At 50.3% G+C, this 22612-nt stretch overlaps 1 protein-coding gene across 3 annotated transcripts; it reads right to left on the bottom strand.

The window, feature by feature from the left end:
• Nucleotides 1-2635: 2635 nt before the first annotated feature.
• Nucleotides 2636-16825, bottom strand: FAIM (Fas apoptotic inhibitory molecule). 3 transcript variants are annotated; one of them, XM_041004248.1, is made up of 5 exons: nt 16761-16825; nt 9120-9252; nt 7874-8102; nt 3946-3995; nt 2636-3122 (listed from the first exon to the last, which is right to left on the bottom strand). In XM_041004248.1, exons 2-5 carry the CDS (start codon nt 9228-9230, stop codon nt 2973-2975), a joined length of 540 nt encoding a protein of 179 aa, XP_040860182.1. In that variant the 5' UTR covers nt 9231-9252; nt 16761-16825; the 3' UTR covers nt 2636-2972. The 3 variants fall into 3 exon arrangements, with proteins under 3 accessions (XP_040860182.1, XP_040860190.1, XP_040860174.1); XM_041004256.1 differs by lacking the exon at nt 16761-16825 and adding an exon at nt 16582-16620; XM_041004240.1 differs by lacking the exon at nt 16761-16825 and adding an exon at nt 10725-10989.
• Nucleotides 16826-22612: the final 5787 nt, after the last annotated feature.

Consider the following 22612-nt stretch of genomic DNA (forward strand, 5'->3'; position numbering starts at 1 on the left):
ATCATCAGTGCATCTTAACCCTCACCTGTGTCAGCCCCACAGGAAGCTGTTTACACAGGCACTGTTCACTCTTTAAAAGCCTCATGATTTCCCTCTATGTTTCAAAAGATTTAATCTGGAATCCTATTTTTTTTTCTTAAACTAAAATTCGCTTTTTCATATTTCCTTTGGTTGCTCTGCTCTGATTTAAATTCCATCAACTTTTGTCTGATAATAATTAGCAGTATAGAAATTTACATTACTAGTTAAATGTTTCAGAACTTAGGAGGTTTTAATTATTTTAATGTTTTCCCTTTTCCATCATTTCACCCATTTTTGTCATTGCAAATGGCCAGAGCCTGGAGACAGCCCTTCGCCAAGCCGCTGAGTTGCTAAGGCATTCATGTCTCACCTTGGCACCCTTGGGTTTGGTATTTCAGCTCAGCCCAGCCCCTGGGAGGCAGCTGTGACGGCTCAGGCCTTTGGGTCCCTGCTGCCATAGGGGCCTGGTTCACGGTCCCCGCGTCCTGCTGCAGGCCCACTTGGGGAGTGAGCCAGCGGAGGGGCTGTGCTTTACAGACTTTTGGTGTCAGGCGGTCCTGGGATCCACTGGGTTTTTGCAAGTTTGCTGTCTTGGGTGCTCAGCAGCTTCACCCAGCTGCGCCCCAGCTGCCTGCGGGGCCTGCTGGCTGTGGTTGGAGGTGTCCCCACCTGCTGCTGGGCCTCTGCAGCGTCCTGTGGACAGTCACACAGCTCGTCATGTTTACACATCTCCTCTTGAATCTCTGTGTTTTTCCTGTAAGTATTTTCTTCTCACTCATCTTTCAGTTTTCTGTTTCCCTGATTTGGATCGCTGGATTTTTCTATGGGACTTTTCACTTCTGTTTATTTCTCTTGGTCCCTGCTGAAACTCATAGGCTTATCTTTTACCTCCTTGAAGATTTTATTGATTGGTTGATTCAAAATAATTTTATTTTTAAAAATTTTATTTTTAAAATAATGATTACATGGTTGATCAGAGTAAGAAGAATCGAGGTTTAGGGAAAATTGGGTGAACTCATTGCTTCCAAATTTCGTATTTCTTCTTGTTTCCGGGGAAAGAGAGAGACAAAGGGGGAAGCTACTGATGACTTTCCACACGTCCCAGTTCCCAGGGATGAGGAACCACCACCTCATATCAACCCAGGGTCTCAATGTGTGCATATTCCGAGGGTTCCATCCAGGCGGTTTGGATGGTTCTGGAATGCTGCCGATTTCACTGACCCGAGGATGATGTCGCCCTCCAAGTGTCCCTAGGCTCCATTCACCGAGATCATTTCCTGTCATCGTTTGGGGTGGTTGTCCAGTCTTTGAGCATCTTAAACACACGTAGGCTAAGTTGACTCATGTCATTTCATCTCTAGTTCTGGGGTTTCTTTCTTTGAGATTTTCTGCTGACCTCCGCTCACGTCCTGGCTTATTGCCTTATATATTGATTCATTTGTGCCAAATACGCAAAACTAAATTAACAATTTTCATTGAGTTCGTTAGCTGTGCATCTTCCTTAAGCCCTGCTCTCTGGGAAGCCTTCCCCAAAATGCCGTCTTGCTAGGTCCCGGCACGTTGGCATTCCCAACCCTGGCTTTTGACCCCCTGGTCATACAAGGCTGTCTACTGCTTGGCTGTCTCTCCTCCTGTGCTGCACTCAGTAAGCACACCTGGCATTAGGTGGTTCCACGAGCCTGGCTCAGGCCTCTGCGCTTCCGTTTCTCCAGCTGGGTTACATACAAGCACTGCCTTTGTAATGTTTCTGATGACTTCAAGAGTTCTTTAGATCTTAACCCATTTCTTAGTTGTCCATAGCAACAGAGTTGCCAGCATCACCTTTTCCATCTTTTAAAACAGAGATTCCTCTGAAAGGCAGTGACAGACGGAGAAGACAAGAAGCAATCTTGCACCTGCTGCTCCCTCTCCAGTGAGCACAAGGACAGGGCTGGGTCAGGAACCCCTCTCAGGGTCTACCCTGGGCGGGGGCCAAGCTCTTGACCTCCTCCCAGGACCCATGCAGGACATGGGGCTGCGGGGAGGACAGGCGTCACTGGGCCTTCGCTGTGAGCTCCACAGAGCCTCACTCTGTGAGCCGCTGCCCAGTCCACTTCAGGTGGGCCTTCCTAGCCGTGTGTGTCCACACACTGCCCCTCTGGGCCTGGGCAAGGACCTGAGATCCTTCCAGACAAGCTCCTAGGCGGTGTGGGGTCACCCTGAGCGAGGCCAGGACAGGTGCCGTGGCACTGCGGGCTGAGCTGCTGCTTCGGACGTCTGTATCGTATTAGAGGGCCTGGGCTGAGTGCCCAGCTCTGCTTCCCTCGGCATCTGCTGCTCAGGCGTACCTGCCCGGCGGGGCCTGAATGCGCACGGGCGCACTGGGCGCTGCCACCTGCACAGGCATACAGTGCCACCTTTAGCATCTACCCACCCAGGACACACCTGAACAGAGCTTGCCTCTTCTCTCTGCTTTGTTCTTGCTAATTAAACAAGCACAGCTTCAGGAGCCCACAGCTTAACTGAATTCTTAGGCGATAGTACTTGATGTTTCCTAAATATGTGTCCAGGTAGAAAACACTCCTTTTCTCCAGGTAAACTAGTAGAAGCAAATGTGTTAAAGCAGAGACACAAGCTGTCGGGCCAGGTTACCCCTTTTAAAAGCGCAAATCAAGCAGCAATAAAACCAATTTCACCTTATTTCCTTTTATTATTGTAAAAGCTACTGCTGTAAAACATTAGTGATTTGGGTCTATATCTTTTCAATTTGGCTTTAAAAGTTTACATTATTTACAAAATAAATTGTGATTCTGATTGTACATACTTCCTCTCTGATCTTTGGGGCATCACAGCTTCAAGTAACTAAAAAATAAAAACACCTCGGACTAAATGTACCGACGTACACGTGCACGCATCGGCAGGGTAACGAACAAGTGTGAGCCGCACTTCCGAGGGCGGCGCCTCGCGCATGCTCACTCGAGCGTCTCCGGGATCTCTCGGTTGTCCACGATGAGAGTGTGAACGATGCCTTCCTTCCGCTTGCCGCTGCTCACGGCCTTTATGCAGCAGTCGTGATGCCCGTAGCTGAAGTGTGTCTCGGTCCCGTCGTCCACAAACTCGCCCTGCGCGGCGAGAAGAGGAGTCAGGATTGCAGGAGCACCCCCAGCTCTAGAGCCTGCACACTAGCTCAAAGTTCGGGGCAGTAATGAAACCACAGGCCAGGTAATTGTGACACTTTGCAATATAGATCTTTGTAACTTTTGGCCGCTCCTAAGAAGAGAGCTACAGGAAGGAGGCTTCTGGGTGCCCACGGAAGCAGATGCATTCCTTCCGCCCCAACACCTCACTTCCTGCAAGCGCCTTTCCTAAGCCTTTGATCAATGAATGAGATAATGGTAGCAGCACTGCCAGGTCACAGACATGGTCACGGCAGAGGCCCCATCACCGCAGCCAGCGAGCATGTCCACAGCTTGTGTGCCTGCTCGGGGTTTGTGCCCTTCACTGGCTAAAACTGGCTCTGCTAAGCTTGTGGGCGTCACTTCTTTTCCAACAGTCTCACTGTGGACAAAGTACCCTCCGTGCTGGTTGTGAAGTGTACCTTCGTCCTCCCAGCATGCTCTGGGGTCAGCGGCGCTGGCTGCACCTGCCCTAACACGGTCCCCGGGGGCTCCAGTGCTCGCACACTGGGTGAGAAGGGAAAAGGTGGAGGAGGCAGCGCTGGAGGCCTGGATCTTTCTAGAATACAGCTTGGCCCAGGAGAGGGAAGGCAGAGTGGGAACTGCTGCCAGACTTTGTTCTGGGCCTTGCTTCTGAAAGGTTTTCCAACTTTAGTGTCAGGATGCTCAGCTCTCATTTCTTTAGACCAAGAAGACCTTGGTTAATTATAAAGTCCCCGTGACTAGGAAGCCGCAGTGTTCTGGAGGTAACTTAAGCACGGCAACTTACCGCCGTCTCCATCTTTGTCCCGTTACACCACACATCCATGGTGTCCTTCTCTGTAAAAGTAACAGGAGAAGTTTATAGTTCTGCGATGAATGCTAACTGTCCACATTTAATATTTCAGTTAAAACTGGACACATTAATTTGTACAACAGTTGTACACATTAGATTTGCACGCCTGGGGCACAGGGACACAGGGCGAAGACAGAGCACTGATGGAGCTGCAGCTTCTGCTGTGTCCCCACTGCACAGGAACGCGCACAGATCTGCGTGACAGCATCCTGGCATGCCTCACAAGAACTGTGACTCCAGAAGGCAGACACAACAACGGGACAAAGCTGGCTACATAAAAGTAAAAGAAAAAAAAAAAATCCTGCGTGCCTGAAAAGAACCGTGCACACACATAAGCAGAGCCAGACAACAACTGGAAAAAACGAATTGCAACACGAAGGGCTGCTGCTGACACAGCGGCACCTGGCGGCGGGTGGCCGTATCGCAGGTAGGACACCCCACCGCGAGGCTCTGGGTCAGGCGGCCTAGGGCTCCTGGTGCCTGCGCTCGGTGCCAGCTGTGGACCGTGTCCCCAGCACTGGCTTCGCCCTCAGCCCTGCTCCGCCAAGGTCACTTTCCTCCTACTGTCTTTATTTTTCTCTCACAGCATCTGGGGCTTGGTGACCACCAAACCCATGAATGACAACCAGCTCTGAGAGGGCTCCCCTTACATGCTTTATGCTTTATGTTGGGGAGGTGGTGGTGAAAAAGACCACCTGTAGGACCTCCGAGGTCCGGTCTCCACCCTGCTTGCAGTCCTCCAGGCGGTCACCCACTCCAGGCCAAGGTTCCTTGGAGCGAATGACGACCTTGCCAGCCGCGGCCCAGGCTAAGCTCTAGGAACAGCCTGGGCGAAGTGCCTGCTCTCGTGTTTAGCATGGAACAGGACTTCAATAAATCACGTTTTGCTATTAAAAGTTTTTCCTTGCTCTGTTCTAACTTCTCAATGTAAAGTTACATGATACTTATTTGTCACATAAAACATATAAAATAACTTTTCAATGAATCACAACCACCAAAGATCTTTCTAAAGAACTTACTACGTATTTTATATGTACAAACTCAGTTGTATCATGACGTTGGCTAGTTGGCTGATCAAGTGCCTGCTGTTATTTGAAAGGCTTCGTTTCATCACCTGTAAAAGCCCCGTATGTTCCAATGTGCTGACACTACTTCTAATCCTGCCCAAACTAAAACTCCCATCCAGTAAGTAATGCGATACCTCGGTTCTAAAATTTTATTATGGAATGCGTCGTTACATTCCTGACCACTTCACTCTGCAAGCTGGGGTAAAGGATGAGATGAGCTCCAGAAGGAAGAGACGGCCTGGTATCAAACTACTCGCCCACAGCGACACAGAACAGCAGACACTGGAAGAGGACTTTGCAAAGTTCCAAGAAATGAAAACTCTGAAAGCAGCCCACGGTGCTCAAGTCCTGCTTGCACTTTCTGTCCTACACACGGTCCGTGGGAGATGACCCCAGGGTGCACTGCAGGGCACAAAAGGACTGGAGCTGCAGGGTCTGCGAGGACACGGCGCTGGGAGCCTGCCAGCTTCTCAAGAGGAAAGAATATCTGTTAAGAATGGAAAGAGTTCCAAGCAGTGGAGAATGTATTCTGGCAGTAACAGACATTTGAAATACGGGCAAATAAGAAAAGACAAAGCTTGGAAACACAAACGAATCCCCCTCACCAAATCACCTACAACAGCAGTGATGACGAAGGAAGCTAAGAGGGAGTCAATTAATTTGAGCAGTTGGCAGAATATATAACAGAAAACCCACTTTATCTTGACAGTAAAAACTTTCCTTTGAGTGGCACATGGAAATGAGACAATAAAATCAAGAATGTAGTCACAGCCCACCATAGAGTATTTATATAACAACATGTTATTTAGTAGCTTTCAACGTTGTGCTCAACCTATAAAAACACAGATAAAACTATTGTTACAGAACAAAATACAAATATTACTTGAGCAATGTAAAGGAAGAGGCAGAGGACACAGGCGTTGAAAGGAAAGGCAGGAAGCCGGGCCACGGGTGGCTCCATCTCAAGCCGCAGGATGAAGTAACCCCGCCAGCTGCGGAGGAAGCTGAGGACAGCGCATTCCAAATGACCAATAGCAAAAGGGAACCACAGACAGCTGCGCACAGGAAGCAGAGGGTCTGGGAGAATCACCAATGTGGCGGAGGATACAGAGGGCTGACGTGGGAATACACCTGAGGCTGGGGAGGCTCCCCCCCGCCCCCCGTGGATGCAGCGCCGAGGGACCTGGACTTGTCTCATTGACCCTTGGAAGTCACAGCCCAGGCTCCTTTCCAGCACAGACCCCCACCCTGAGAAGAACCAAGTGGCCCAGGAACAACCTGCCGTGAGACCCCAGGAGGGCTGGGAGCAGACACAGCAGGCAGCCCAGAAGGCGAGTCCCTCTGCTCTGTGACATTATCCAAAAACAACACCGAAGGCAGTTCTGCAGCTTGGACTTCAAAAGCTCTGAAACTACACTCCCTTCCACAAATCCCGGAAAACCAAGTTCCCATAAAAATGAGCCGAGAGTGCTGAGCTTTCACTCCGTAAAGAAAAGAAAAGAAAAAAACAGATGACCATGCTAGTGACAACACAACCACAAAGACAGAACACGGGCGGGCAGCCACGTGTCCACCTACGCACAGAACGTCCGTGCTTTCTCCACTGACAACCTACAAGTCATGAACACTTCCTCCAACAGAAACTTGTGCTTCTTAACAAACGGTGATTCGAGGTCTGCACAGAAAATACTGGAAATCAACCTGGAACATTCTGTAATATCTGATAGCAGGCAAGTCAAACTGTGTCCCTAGGGGGTGTCACGGGAGGGCCCCTCCAAGGCAGAACTGCAGTCTAGTGAAAGTTGACAGATAAAGGGAATATGCAATTATCCTGCATTTCCTAGAATAAAATGTACCACTGCAAAACCAAATAGCAGATGACAGGAAGTGTCTTAGTAAAAAAAAATAGAGAGTTGTCTAATTATAGAAATATTCCACCTAAGAAACAAGGAATGCTGGAGTAAGAGCCACTACGCAGCAACCCTTGAATTAATGGATCTGAAAATAGCAGTGGCCACCAACATTAAACAGTTCAGCGCACCAGGGGCTTCATGGCACAGCAGATGGTGATGTGGTCTTGCCAGAAGAGAAGGAAGCCAAACATAAATTTGTCCCATTTCTTCAGAGTAAACTTACAGGAAATACGGAAGCTAGCAAAATTCAGACGTTACGCAGTGATTCAGTCATTTTAATAAGCTAGACACAAGTTGGGGTTTATCTTTTTTACATATGCACATTCATGATTGATAAACATTCTCCATTAAGAAGAAGGGGTTCTCTTGCTCCTTGCTAACATCTGACTGTAAGCTCTGACCTTCTCCCCTCGCGTCCTCCGCGTCCGTGCACCTGCTGGACCTTCAGAGTCCCTACTCTGACGCCAAGTGCTGAGATGTACAGTGTCAGGGGAGCAGGGACCACTCTCTACAGCCACAGTGGGAAAGGTCGCCCAGAAATAAGTATTTCACAAGACTGCTTACAACATCTGTGTTATCTGGCCTTTGGGTGACTGAGATCAGAGACAGCCCTGGGCTGCCCGTCATCTAGAGGGATTCCTCTTACATTTCTGACCTCAGACTACTAACTAGTATCAATAGATACCAATATTACACTTTATAAAACTCAAGTTTATAATCCTCAAATCATCATGGTAAAACATGGCTTTAAATATTGTAGTCAAATGAATAATTCATCCATAGAGAACACATCCGAAATAAACCTGCACTTCTTGTCCTATTCGAAATTCCCATGAAAGGAGCTGACTCAACAGCCTTCAGAGAAAGCCAGCACTGACTTACCCAAGACGACTCTGCAGTCCTCCCCGTCCAGGCGCAGTGTCCACGTGCTGGTGGTCTCTGACCTGTTCTCCATCCACTTCTTAAGGCTTTTCCCGTCGATTTCCAGGGTGTATTCATAAGCGAACCCGCTGACGGCGTCTATGTTGATGGTTGCTTTCGTCTTGGTGGCGCCGACACAGAACGTCTCTTTGCCCACTAACTTAAACATCCATTCTTTCCGTATCTCTTCCTGGGTAATAAGATATAAATGTGTACAACACACAGTCACAAGAAAAAGTAGCATTGAACTTTAGAAACGATGTGATTGAAGTAATGAGATGGCAATGCTGTGAGATGTAACTTTACTGACAATGCCAGAGTTTCAGGAAATAAAGGCCTTTCCGGAAAGGGTTTGGCCTGGCAGCTAAGGTGCCCGGTCAGGTGCTGCTGGCCCACACTGGAGCAGCTGAGCGCACGTTCAGCCCCTGACACAGGCTTCATGGGTGCTCATAAGGGATCCCAGAAACTGGTTTTTAAAAAGGCCATGTTAGGGCCCAGCATGATGGCCTAGCAGCTGAAGTCCTCGCCTTGAACGCGCCAGGATCCCATATGGGCACTGGTTCTAATCCTGGCAGCCCCACTTCCTATCCAGCTCCCTGCCTGTGGCCTGGGAAAGCAGTCGAGGACGGCCCAAAACCTTTGGACCCTGTTCCCACGTGGGAGACCTGGAGGAAGTTCCTGGCTCCTGGCTTCGGATCGGCACAAAACCAGCTTTGGGGTCACTTGGGGAGTGAATCATCGGACGGAAGATCATCCTCTCTGTCTCTCCTCCTCTCTTTATGTCTGACTTTGAAATAAAAATAAAATAATTCTTAAAAGAAAAAAAAAAAGAAACAGCCTTGGAGCAGAACTCCAGCTTGGACAGGAAATGGTACAGATGAGGAGACTGACAAGTTTTTTTTTTTTTTTTTGAAAAAAAAAGGCATTTTAAGTTCAAACATTAGAAGTGATACTTCACAACTTATATACTATTATTAGTTTGCCTTTTACAGTAAAATGATGTACGCAAACAGTACAAAGTTAATCACGGTTTTAAAAAAACAGAAACCAAACAAAATTAGGCTCCTGTGCCTTTGTTTCCCAGGCTCCTTTGCATATTTTCCAGTCTCTTGCCTGTTTCCCAGGCTCCTTTGCGTGTTTCCCAGGCTCCTTTGCATGTTTCCCAGGCTCCTTTGCATGTTTCCTACATAGCATGTCTGTTTCCTACCTTCCCGTCTACGTAGACAACGCGTTTGCCTGACGTGGTGCCATGTTCAAATTCAATCTTGTGGATTCCATCACTTAAAGCAACATCCCAAACGGCTACAAGATCTGTCATTTTTTCCAGGCTATAAGGAGGACTAAAGGAATAAAATAAAGCCATTACAATGAGCCAAAAATAGTAACAAGAAACAAAACTAAGATGAAACTGAGCTTTTTACCACCTCTAACATTACAAAACATTAAAGTGACATTACCTGAGAACTACTCACAGCGCAGACATAACCATTTCCTCCCTGTTACTCACTCTACCTTCAAGAGAGAACTATATCTGGATGTATAGTCGGATAATTCCCAAGTCACCTAACGGTTAATAGGATTAAGACTCTCAGCATTAAACAGAGCTTCGGGCCGGGCTGCAGGACAGTGCATGGAAACATCAGTAAACAAACCCTCCAGGCTTCACCATGCACACGCCACGCCTGCCACACAGACACACACACCCGCACACTCACACACCTGCACACCCCCACACACCCCACTTACAGTGCAGAGTTTAGTTGTTCTTTTTTCATATCCAATTACTCCAAAACAAGACCTTTGCAAACCTTTCAAACTTCAACTAATAGTTAGGGATCATCTTAACAAAGAAGTCAAATGAATAAAACCAAAGAAAAAGGCATGCAGAAGAGAAATAACTTACTGTAGAGATAAAACTAATACAAACCTGTTCTGGAAAATATTAACTTTTAGTAATGCTATAAGAAATCTTACAGTACACAACTTTGTTGGGAGAGTACGTGACTAGCCTAGTAATAAGATGCTGGTTGCCCTCGGGGTCCTGCGCTGGCGCACCTGAAGCGCCTGGGTTCCTGCCAGCCAGGGTGCCCAGCTCTGCACGGCCCAGGGCTTCTGCACGCCTTGGGACCTGAGCCTGGGGTGAGAGCGGGCTCTCTCTTTCTCAGTTGTAAAAGGTTACAGCACTGTCAATACACACTGCTGATATTAATATCCATAGGTGAATACGTGTGTGCTGGGCAAATGACATACACAGCACACATTTAATAGGCGATTAGTGCTTTGATATTGAAATTTTTAGCTTTGAAAGAAGTAACCTTTGTTGCAGTAAGCATGACCACGGCTGGCTACCACGAAGAGCCTACTGTGTGCAGTCCTGATTTCAGAGGTGTGCTGATCTGCACTCAGCATGGGCAGGGTTGGTCCTGCCTAAGGTCCTGGTGACATTAAGTGATGGGCAGATGCTGGTTCCAGGGCCTGCTCTGCTTAACCGTCTCGCCCTCTCTTCACTCTGACCTCCCTCATGTGGTCTGAGGCAGAAGTGGGCAGACCTCGGGTCATTTTGAACCGGGCGTCAAAGACCCCTGGGCCGAGGACAGTGTGGACATCTCACCTCAAGGTTCTACAGGAAAGGGTGCTACACAGGTGGTTGGCACCTCCAGGCCAGGCGCTGACTGCCCCTGCTATAAACTGAAGTAAAACACATCACACACTCTGCAGTTTACGAAACGTGGTCTTAGCAGAGTAGCCTGCATAATAACTCCGCTGAACACTGTTATGTCGGGCGAGGTGGAGTGCCACGTGACACAGTTACCTGTCATCGTCTTCAAAGATAGGACTGTCCTCTCTGGACGCCATGCTCGGCAAAACAGTCTATCCAGTTAGCAGCCATGGAAGGGAAAAAGCAGAAGAATTGCAGCAAAGAAAAGTGAGAGCAACAAAGAAGACATCTACAGAAGGCTTTGCTAACTGTGCAATCCATTTCTTAAATTGCATGCAATTTCTGATGAAACAGTTTTACATACAATAGAATTGCAGTCTTTAATTTTCAAAGAAGTTAAATCATGCAACAAGCCAATTCTATCTTTACAATTTCTTTTTTTATAAAGATTTTATTTATTGTTATTGGAAAGGCAGATATACAGAGAGGAGGAGTGACAGAGAGGATAACTTCCGTCCAATGACTCACTCCCCAAGTGGCTGCAATGGCTGGAGCTGAGCCAATCCGAAGCCAGGAGCCAGGAGCTTCCTTCAGGTCTCCCATGTGGGTGCAGGGTTCCAAAGCATTGGGCCATCTTCGACTGCATTCCCAGGCCACAGGCAGGGAGCTGGGCTGCCAGGATTAGAACCAGTGCCCATATGTGATCCTGGTGCGTTCAAGGCAAGGCCTTTAACTGCTAGGCCATCGCACCAGGCCCTACAATTTATTAAAAGTAGAATTTCTTAATACTAGCGAATACATTTTAGTTTGTTTGCAGCATTATAGCAGATCAGAGTTTAGGGAGGCCTGAAGAGTCCCCTGGGGCGCAGGCTCCTCCAAGTGAAGCCCAAGCTGTGAGCCAGCAAGGGGTCAAGACAAACACAGCACACCTTCTAGAAGGATTGATGTCCCAGGGTGGTAAGAATTTAGAATACCTCAGAGGGCTAAGATGTAATTTGTAACGTTGTTGTAGATAACGCCCAAACCGGATGAGCTCGCGGGAAGCAGCAGGGATTGCCGCTGGCCCCAGAGCAGACTTAATTTTTCAGTTACGCAGTTATGCTCATTTAATACTAGCGCTACTACTACTAATAGTGCCAGCACGGAAGTGTCGCTGCTTGTTCAGTGACCAGCAAGACGCAAGGCGGGACTTCAGCCTGGCAGTGAGCGGACAACTAGGAGATAACTAGGGGCAGGGTGGAGTGTTGTTGAAATCAGGAAGCCTCTACATTGTAGCATTTGGGACTCACACGTGCACCCTGGGCAGCCTATGAAAACCCTAAAACCAGTGTGTCCTCTTAAAAAGTGTATTTCTTCTATAGATATCCAGTAGTTTTCTCACTTTAAAAATTGGAGTTGCCAACCATCTACGGCTGGGCAGATTCAGAAGTTACAAAGTGTCCAGAGATGTGAGGGAAGACAGCAGAAAGAGAAACAGCCCCGGGCGGGAAGGAATGCTGGAATTTTAGAAGGGAAACAGGTTAACAATTTGTACTTAGAGAATAGTTTAAAAGGTAGCACCATAGAAATTTATAAAATTTCCAAGTGACAAAAGTCCTAGAATATTTCCTGTGAAATTGGAGGGTTTTCTGCAACTATGCAAGCAAAAAGAATTCACAGCGTGGAGAACGGCGCACAGCAGGAGCATGCTCAGATCAGGCCTGTCTAAATCAGAGCCTGTTTAGGGAGAGCATTCAAGTTTGCTCTTCAACTCTGAAGACTCTAGAAAGTTTAGCCACACAGTGTTCAAACCTGAAAGAACTGCCCCATTTTATATTATAAGGAACTTCAAATATTACCAAATCACATTGAGATTAAACATGAAACCATCTTAATACCTTTCCATACCAAAGTATAAAAGACAACAACAAATCGGCAAATTACAGATCAAAATCACACTCTACTTTCAAAAAACACCTCTCAAAGTAGCAAGTTTTCATTCTTCAGCAATCTACAGTGTCCAAGTGTACACACTGTGGCTCAGATACAGCGTGGACACTGAACTCCGGCAGGAACTAAACCGCCAATCCTGAGACAGCTGCTGTGTTAGAGGTGGGGCCTTTGAGGAGCAGCTCAGCTAACATTAGTCATTAGCATGGGGCCCTCAAGACCGATCCTGGTGGCTGTGCCAGGAGACGCCCCCGCCACACGCACACACACATGCACACAGGATGCCCTCCAGACTGGCCAACCACCAGATGCTAAATCAGCTAGGCCGACCTGGTCCTTCACTGCGAGCCTCCTTGCCCCGGAGAGCCCAGCTACCCCCTTCTTCACCAACCTTGCCTTCCCCGGCTCCTGTGCTACTGCTGGGGAATGGAGAGCAAGGGCTGACACCATTATCGGGCAGACTTGAAGCAAAATCCAATTCCACTGAGAGTCATATATGTCAAGTTGATGTTTCTTCTTAAAACACACATTCACAAACCAATACAAAATTGCTATTGTTTTGAAAAGACCTGGCTGAATAAGAAAAAGACTGCTATAACACAGTAACATTTCAATTTTTCTTATCCATGTTATCCATTATTTTAAGCAACAGATGTGAAACAATAATAATAATTAAGAAATATAATTGATCCTAAGAACCTTAATAGCATATTTGGCTTAGAAAAGACTGCAGTGTTTTACATTTTACACGGTCAAAGGCAGAGAGGAACTAAAAAAAGGAGCTTTGTATTCGAAGATTACAGCAACCACTCTATTTGTAACAGCCATGACCAAAACAAGAGACAGTCCTGCAACTTTCAGCGCTGGAAAAAGAAAACAACAAAAACCAAAGAAATAAGCCTGTCTCCCTTCTCTATTGCGGAGAAACCAACTCAACAGGGGACCCTTCCAGAGCACCTTCCTGGCCAGGCTGGGCTCTGCCCCCTGCCTCACTCTCCTGCCATGGAAAGCATTGGAAAGCGTGGAAAGCAGCCAGCCCAATGCCCAGAGGGAACTGCCCGCTCCTGCTTGGGCTGTTCTTTCACAACAAATGTTTCGTGCATCTTGTGAACTCTGCCATTTCACACACTGCCTCTTCGTCTCGGCACTTTAAAAGTTAATAGCCACGGCTCAGAAGTAAGGGGCCCACGTGGAGTTCACCCTGATCATAAATGCAATTGACTAACACATCTAGTTTTTGGCCATTCACAAGGGGCGGGGCGGGCACTGATATCACTGGCCAGTTCTCTTAGTTTATGGGTAAGAAGCAGAGAGGAGATGAGCAGGACTAGTTCTCAAACTTCAAGAAATACTAAAGCACAGTGAGCAATATTTTTTAAACAGACCCTGAAATACACATGGGCTGGTGTTGTGGCATAGCAGGTAACATTGTCACCTGCAGTTGGCATCCCACCTGGGCACCGTTTCATGTCCTGGATGCTCCACTTCAATTCAGCTCCCTGCTAACAGCCTGGGAAAAACCAGAGATAGCCCAAGTCCGGGGGTCCTGGCCACCTAAGAGGAAGACTGGGAGACACTCTGGCCCTGGTGTCAGCCTGGCCTGGCCCCTGCCAATGCAGCTCCGTGAGCCAGCAGACGGACGACTACTGCTTGCCCTCTCCCTAATTCTGCTTTTCAGAGCAAACACATCTTAAAATACAAAGGACAAGCTCACAGAACCAGCGCGGGTCTCTGGTAACTGGTGGCTTCCTGTGTGGTCCACACACAGCACCAGCAGAAGTTCACTCCACGTGAAGTGCTCAATACGCATGCTGAAAGCACCCCAGTCAACACCTGTTCCTGAACGTTCTCTACAGGCTCCAGGCAAATTGCTGTGCTTGTGCTTTGTTCTCCCAAGGGGAGGGAACCTTCACAACACAAGTTGTCTTAGGGGACATTCATTTTAACACCCCCAGGGGTGAGAGGCCCCAGCCCCGCCCCGCCTGGGGAAGGGGCGAGCCAGCAGATGCTCTCCTGCTGTCTCACAAGGTCTTTAAATGGAAGTGGACTGACACCGCTCCAAAGAGTCCATAAAATGGCTACTAAGCACAAAGGAAGGACCAGAACACCACTAACCATAAAGAAATGCAAATCAAATCCACAAAAGGGATTCCATTTCACAACTGCCAGGATGGCCATATCAAGGAGAGAGAGCACGAGCGAGCGAGCAACCAGAACGAGGTCCAGCGATGAAGGCTTTGGACACTGCAGACGCAAACATCAAAAGGAGGGCATGGAGTCCTCCACGGTGGCTGCCCAGGAGTGCCGAGTGGGGCACTGCACACCGGGAGCGGCGGCCTTCCCATGACCCGAGGCCCGGGGTCCATCACCATGACGAGGGACTGCAAAATGGGGGATACATGCTGTATCTCCAGGGACTTCATGGAAAACGTAGAAAAGAGTTTGTTGCACCAAAAACATACTTAATTTCTTATTGGATGGAAAAAGTAGCTAAGAGGTTGTCACCATCTTGGGAAGTGCTGTTCAAGGGTTGCAGCATTTCTGCTTCAGCTGTTCAAAAGTTTAAGAACTCGTGATGAAACTCACATAACCACCAAACACCACTGAAAATGGCCCCCGGGGAGCGTGCATGCTATATACATTTTACCAGGACTTACAGAATAATGCAACATACTAAGGTACTGAAGTGCGCGCTCTAAGTGGGTGAACTGTACACTGTGAATTACAGGCTATCTCAGTGAAGAGACGGAGGTGCCCTGCTGGCGCGGGTCTCGAACCCCTCACCGCCACGCTGTCTCAGCAGGGACTGCGTCTGTCCTTCCTGCGTCGCCCCATCCAAACAAGAAGCACTGCTCACACAGAGGTCTTTCCCCTAGACACGAGACTCGGTAAACCCGTCAGCCAGCGCAGTCCGTGCTGGGCACGCCAGCGCAGCAGCAGTGTCCTCCAGGGACAAGGGCCGCGAGGCCCGAGCAACGGGCTGGCCCTGCCAACGGGGGCAGGCGTTGGTGTAAGAGTTAGGGTCAGGCACTGTCCTTTTCTCTTCCACATTCATCTCCTTTCCAGGATTACATCTGCAAACCGATAAACACCCCTCATCGTTTCCTCCATTGTTGGTATGGACAGTCAGAAAGCAAAAGAAAGGAAAAATTAATTCCCTTTGTTTTCACTGATGGGGAGGACGTTGCCCACTTGCCCGCCAAGAAGCTTCTTGGGTGTCTCCTGACTCGCGCATCCGCAATAAAACAGGCACAATGCCCAGCGCCAGGCACTCAGGATTCCTGGGCAAAACCTGAACATGCACGAGTTCCAGTAGTCCACCAACCCTAGTCTGAATTCTGCCCACTGGGGAAGGCTCCAGCGCTTTGTGCAGGCTAAACCCCAGGCCAAAAATGTGCTAAGCCGCTCATGGTTCCTTTCAAGCCAAAACTGCACTTAAGGCCGTGGGGAAGACAGGCTCTCTATGGCAACAGGTGTGTCTCCCGAACCTGCGGGCCGTCAGAAAAGTCGGTCCGGAAGCTCCCCGCACCACGCAGCCTCCGGGGCTACTTACTGGAGGAAAAGAACAGAAGATAACTTTCGAGTGGGCCCTTTGGCGACGCACACCCTGCGCCTTTAGCAGGGATTCGTCCCAAAACGAATCAGAAACCCAGAGGGCACGGCGCTCAACGGACTGCCTTCCTGAAAACCACGTCTTTGTTCATCACCAGGGAGGGGAGTCCACGAAGCAAACCGCAGGCGAGCCCAAGGCCACGCCAGGCGCCGGCGAGGGGGCAGCGCTGGCCAGCCTGGCACAGGTCGTGGGCCAACTCGTAAAGCCACAGGGAGCGCGCTCGCCCGAGGCCGACCGGGATCTGCCGAGATCAGCGCGCCCAGTCGCTTCCTCCCCTCGCCTCTCCAGCTGGCACGAGACGAGGTTCCCTCCCGAGCTGGCAGGCCGGAGCGGCCGAGCGCAGGGCCAGGCCGGCCGGGGCCGCCCCCCGCCCGCCCTCGGCTGGCTCGGTGCCCGCCGCGTCTCCGCCTCTGCCCGCCGAGCGCGCGGGCCCACGGCGTCCTCAGGCCTCCGAGAGCGGGAACTCACCCCGAGCCGGGCCCGCGCCTCAGCTGCCGGGTGGCTCTCGCCGTCCGCCGCAGCCGCCCGGAGATGGCCGCCGCGGCCGGGGGCTCCGAGGGCAGCGCGCAGGGGCTTCCGGGGTGCGCGCGCGGGCGCCGCGGCCACCCTGGCCGCCGGTCCCCGACCCTTTGCGCCGCGGGTCTCACCTGAGCGCGGCGGGCTGCCGGAGGCCCTGGGGCTGCTGCCCACGCCGTCCTCGCCGAGAGCAGAGAGCGGGCGAGACGGACGCTGGAGCCCTCCCGGCAGGCACCGGCTCTTTGTCGCGCTCCGGTTCCCCCGGGGCTCCCGGCTCAGCCGCCACCGCCTCCCGGCGCCACAGGCCCGGCCCCCGCCCGCTGCCCTCTCCGCCCGCTGCCCTCTCTGCGCGGCCCTGCTTCCTCAGCCCTGGGCGCAACAGGGATGGCAAGGCCGGCTCAGGTGGGCGCTGCGGATCAGCCTGGAGGGCCAGCAAAGCCCAGCTTGGCCTGCCTTGCTCCCCAGCACCCCTTTAGGGAGCCTCCGTAGCGCTTTTAGTTCCAAGGTGGGCACAGTCACTGATCCAGCTTGTCTGCCAGGCCGCGTTCGGGTCCCTCAATGGGTGCGCTGCTTCTCAGCACAGGGTGCCCACCGATGTGCTTCCCGCTGCCTGGAGACCCCACCTCACTCTTCCCTTAGTTACCGCCCATCTTGTCCATCTTGCTCATCTTGCTGTTGAGCTTGTTATTCAAATATATCAAATATATATATATATTTTTTAGGAAAACAGTCTTGGCTTGGAATGCGCGCTGCTCATCCTTTTCCAAGTGTGTAATTCTTTGCACAATGTTTGCTCTTGTGCAGCTAAATAACGAAGCCTAGGACCCCAGTGGCCATGGCAGCTTGGCACCCACGCTTTAAAATTCTTTCATTTTAAGATGTATTAATTTTTTGTTTGAAAGGTAGATTACAGAGAGAAGGAGAGACAGAGGCAGCTTTCATCTGCTGGTTCACTCCCCAGGAACTGCAAATGGCCAGAGCTGGGCTGGGCTGAAGCAGGGAGCTTCCTGGGGCTCCCCGTGAGTGTCCGACCTGAAGGACTTCCCATGCCGCAAGCAGGAACTCCTCCTCCTCCTCTTTTTCCTCCCCTCCCCTCTTTTGGATTTTTTTTTTTTTTTTTTTTTTTTTTTAAGATTTGACTGCTTGAAAAGTTGCAGGGCCAAGGAGGTGGGAGTGGAGGGGAGGAGACACATCTTCCATATGCTGGTTGGCTTCCCAAATGGCCACCAGGGGTGGAGGGGTGCAGAACTGGGCCGAGCTGGAGCTGGGAACCAGGAGCCTCTTCAGGCTTCCCATGCACAGGCAGGGGCCCCGGGACTTGGGCGGTCCTCTGCTGCTTTGCCAGGCCATTCGCAGGGAGCTGGACTCTAAAAGGGAACAGCAGGGATGAGCCAGTGCCCATTTGGGATGCCTGCACTGCAGGTGGAACATTAGCTTGCTGGGCCACTGTGACCCTAGCGGAAGCTCCTGGAGCCCAGTGTGTGGGTTCCTGACATTTCTGTGAATCTGAAAGGACCGCCGGCCTGTCTGCAGCTGTTTGCCAGCAGTGGCCAGCACACTCTGCTGTGTGCCCTGCCGCCGCTCGGAAGAGTGAGTTTTGTAATTCTAGCTGCTGTGTCTGGGGCTTGGTCCCGGTGAAGTTTGTGCATCAGCTGTAGGAGGTCAGGAGAGTGGCCGGTGCTCTTGGCCACCCCCTTTAGAGCCATCACTGTCTTGTCTCTTTAACCAAGGGTAGGTTTTGGTCTCTGCTGCTCTACTGCAATCAGTTAGTCAGTGACCTGAAGAGCTGGCACAGGAGAGAGGACCTCAATGATGGGTTTGGGGGAATGCTTTTCCTTCTTCCCCTTGGAGGGGAGAAGCCTGCATGTTGGAAGCTCCCCCACTGTGGGAGTACCACTGCCAGGAGTGCTCAAGGAACTCAACTTTTCAACTCCGGAGGGTGGAAATTTACTATGAGGAGCTGCCAGGGCTGTGTGCTATTTCAGGGATTTGGGGATTTAGGAACTGGCGGCATAAACATACTAAACTTGTGATTGGTTGGTGCCTTCCTGTCATTTCAAGATAAATATGTATATGGGGGCAGAGAGGGAAGGATGGCAAAACACTGGTACAGTCAGAAAGGAGGCAGAATTAAATGTGAGCTGGTTTTCCCCCAAAAGAGGCTTATGGATTGAGGGGAAAGCCAGGGTGATGTGCACACAGCAAAATGCACAGAGAGGGAGGGGGAGTTCATCCGTCCGCTGCACGCATGTGCAACAGCAGGTGCTAAGCCAGGCCGGAGCCCAGCTTGTGGCTCAACCGGCCTCGCCGCAGCACCTGCTTCCACGTCGTTACTGACAAATTACCCGTCTGAAGGTTTTAGTTTGCACAGCCTGAGAAGACAAAGACGAGAACAGCGACGTCTAGGCCTACTTGTGTCATTTTTTCCTGCAGCTTGGTGTTAATACGCAGGATTGTTTCAGCCTGGAGGCTGCAGGGTGGCTGTGGTTAACAGTGCCTGCGAGAGGTGGAGTGGAAAGGCAGCAGGGAACGGCTTATTAATTAGGCTAACAGATCACAGAGTGGGGCCGAGAAGTTAGAACAACTTCAGAAGAAAAGGGGTTTGTACTTGAATTGTCTGAAGAGTGTGACTTACAGTACAGAGTGGGACTGTCGTGTTCCAGTTGGTCGGGACTCTTCTAGTAGGAGAAAGAACTCTCAGACTACTGCTGTTCTTCCTAGTGGCCACGTGCTCGTGAGTTCGGAGTGTGTCCCTCTAAGCCCACAGTGCTGTAACTTTATTTACTGGGTTATAAGGCCACCAAGAATCCATAGCCACTTGTGAGGAAGGAAGTAACCTTTATTTAAACCAGATGGTGTCAGCTGCGGTCATCCCCAAAAGGCTGCCTTAAACGTCCCCTGGTGACCGGCTTTCGTAGGATAAGGCATTTCTGCACAGGGAGCAGAGGCAGGGAGATACCGCAGCAAGGACTCAGCTGTTGGCCTTGAGCTGTCGAAACACCACGAGCCAGCTCCCGGTGCTGTCTGTTTAGACGGCATGCTATCTTAGCGAGTGATACATGCCTCGTCAGTTTTGACTCAGACGCAGCCGGCCTTGTCCCTCTTGACTCGGCGCAAGCTCGCCTCCCCCTGTCTGCAGTGTAAGCTGTCCTCTGCGTGACCCACGAGCGAACTTGTGTTTCCCTGCTGCCTACACGGCAGCCTGCTCTTTTCCTGGAGTGGATGCTGGCATCATGTAGTCCTCCTTCTAGACTGTGGCCGGTCAGCCATTTGCCCTACAGATGAACACTCGTTAGGTGCCATGCCTCACATCGGAATGCCCAGGTCTAATCGTGGCTCCAGCACCCGACTTCAACTTTCTGCTGATATACACCCTGGCAGGCCGCAGGTGGTGGCTTCGGCGCTTGGGTCCTTGGACTGAGTTCCTGGCTCCTGGCTTCAGCCCAGCTTAGCGCTGGCCAGGAGGGGCCTTTGGGGAATGAACCAGCTGATGGGTGTGCTGCCTGTCTCTGTGTTTCTCAAATCAATCACTAATGTAAAGCTGTCATAAAAGGCAGAAGGTTGGAGGGCAAGACCTGATTGTCAAGTCTTCACTCTTTGAAATCCGTGTCTCGGACAGCGTTACACTGCTTCAGTTCTTAGTGATCGTCCGTCATCCGGTATGTGCTGTGGCAGAGAAAAACAGAGAGAAAAAGCTTCCAGCCCTCCAGCTTTCAGTCTAGTGGAGGAGATAATTATACAAAATAAAGCAGTCTGGAGCAGCCGGGACTCAAAGTGGTACACGCATAGGAAGCCGGCAATGCTGGGGCAGAGGGTTAGCCTGCCACACCACAATGCTGGCCCATTCCTGCACTTTTATGAATATAAAATTAATATTTAGAGCCACTCAAACTCCAGTGTGGTTTTGCCAATGAAGCACTTTTTAAAAAGTAACTTATTTAAAACAAGATTAATTTTTATTTGACAGGCAGAGTTACAGAAAGAGGAGAGACAATGATTTTTTGTGTCCACTGGGCCATTACTCAAATGGCCACGTGGCTGGAGCTGGGCCACTCTGAAGCCAGGAGCCAGGAGTTCCCTCTAGGCCTCTCACTTGGGTGCAGGGGCCCAAGGACCTGGGTCATCCTCTGGCGCTTTCCCAGGCTGCATAGCAAGGGAGCTGGGTCAGAAGTGAGCGGCTGAGATGTGTACTGCTGCTCATGTAGGATGCTGGCGCCTAGGAACAGCACCTGTGAGAGGGATGCAGCAGGATGCTGAGCTAACGCCTGTTGGTGTGTGAGGTCTTTTCCTTCTCTAGTAAGAGAGGTGCCAGCTGGGCTTCGGTCATCAGTAACAGGGAGTTCCTTTGAAGAGCATGCTAGAACTTCCTCCCATTCATCCACCAATATGCAAACTCCAGGAGCTTCGGGGAGAGGACTCCAATTCCAGACTCTGGGAGCGCACAGCCCTCAGGGCTCCGGCACTGGTGAAAGCCTCCCCGGGAGGCTCCCATTTTACTCACGGAGCCTGTCTCTAACCTGCAACCCCTGGGACTCCCCGGGGCCATTCCTCTAGGGGGAGACCCTTTTCCTTCTTCCTGGAACCTAAGCCACCCGCACATTTCTCTGACAGCTCTTGACCAGAGGCGCCGGTGTGAGCTAAACAGTTAAAAAGAAAACAAACAAAAAAGAAGGGAAGAGCTGGGAATTGAAAAGAAGTCACGTGGTCCTGATTGCTCCTGGCGGGTAACTGGAAAGTCACATAAAATCTGAGGTTTACCATGTTTATTTTAGTTTTAAATATTTTTTTTACCGGGAAAGGCAGATATACAGAGAGGAGGAGAAACAAACATCTTCCATCTGCTGATTCACTCCCCGAGTGGCCACAATGACCAGAGTTGAGTTGATCTGAAGCCAGGACCCAGGAGCCTCCTTTGGGTGCAGGGTCCCAAGCCTTTGGGCCGTTCTCGACTGCTTTCCCAGGCCACAAGCAGGGAGCTGGATGGGAAGCAGGGCTGCTGGGATATGAATCAGTGCCCATATGGGATCTGGGTGCGTGTAAGGTGCAGACTTTAGCCACTAGGCTACCATGCTGGGTGCTAACCATGTTTATTATAGAGGAGAGATTGACAGTTACTGGGTCCTTGTTAACTTGAACTGCTGAGTTAACCAGTGCTAACATCTACACTGCCTCTGCCTCTGGGTCTTCTTTGTGTGAGGTACAAAGTATCTGTATTAAGACAGTTGGAGTAGGATACCCTAGTGTTTGCATCCAAAATAATCCGTACTAACTCAGAGATGTTCTGACTCATGTCCATAATTAGGGTAACCTGGGAAGGGAAAGCAGTGAGACCCTTTTTTTTATCTTAGCCATTCTTAGTGTGAATGCCCAGGCATACAAGGGCAGGGATATAGGGTGGGTGCAGGGTGCACGGATGACAAGTCCACGGTGTTGACAGCTTCCTGGAAGACGGGCCTGAAAGCGTCGCACTCTGACAGCCGTGTCCTTGTCCGCCCCGTTGCCAGAGACACTGCAGCTTCTCTGGGAGATTCCTCTCTGCCTATGGGAGTTGCACCTGCGACAGCATCATCCGACCCATTGGAGCAGACCGGCTGTCAACAGCGACACCATGTGGCTGTGCGATGCAACAAAAACAAAACCGGAGACCCCCTTCAGGTGGCTTTTCCTTAGACATTTTGGATTGCTGAAGTCCTTATGGATTTTGAAAATGGTGGGCAGAGACTCTAGCTTTAGACTCTAAATGAGCTAAACTGAAAAAAGAGCTGGCTCCGCTGCCTCTCCGATGCCCGCCGCAGCAGCCTCAGGTTGCTTGGGCAGCCTCCAGGTTGCACTGTTTGTAAATGATGTTCTATGGCCAGGCCGTGCCGCAAAGGCCCAAGGGTGATTACAACAAAAACCATTTTTACAATAGTAGGTGTTAATGGGAGCTGTGAGCTAGGCGTTGTTTACTAAGGCGCCTTTGTTTAAATGTCCTTCCCTCTTC

This window comes from Ochotona curzoniae, unplaced genomic scaffold (genome assembly GCF_017591425.1).
Source record: "Ochotona curzoniae isolate NIBS_2020 unplaced genomic scaffold, NIBS_Ocur_1.0 contig_1302, whole genome shotgun sequence".
In the NCBI taxonomy this organism is placed as follows: domain Eukaryota; kingdom Metazoa; phylum Chordata; class Mammalia; order Lagomorpha; family Ochotonidae; genus Ochotona; species Ochotona curzoniae.

What these genes read in the sequence shown, in the direction of transcription:
- FAIM (XM_041004240.1), bottom strand. Translation starts at nt 10,768, where the DNA reads ATGGCGTCCAGAGAGGACAGTCCTATCTTTGAAGACGATGACAG. An exon ending in ATCTTTGAAGACGATGACAG is followed by an intron (nt 9,253 to 10,724) that starts GTAACTGTGTCA and finishes TTATTCCTTTAG; the next exon opens with TCCTCCTTATAGCCTGGAAA. An exon ending in GGACAAAGATGGAGACGGCG is followed by an intron (nt 3,123 to 3,945) that starts GTAAGTTGCCGT and finishes CTCGCCGCGCAG; the next exon opens with GGCGAGTTTGTGGACGACGG.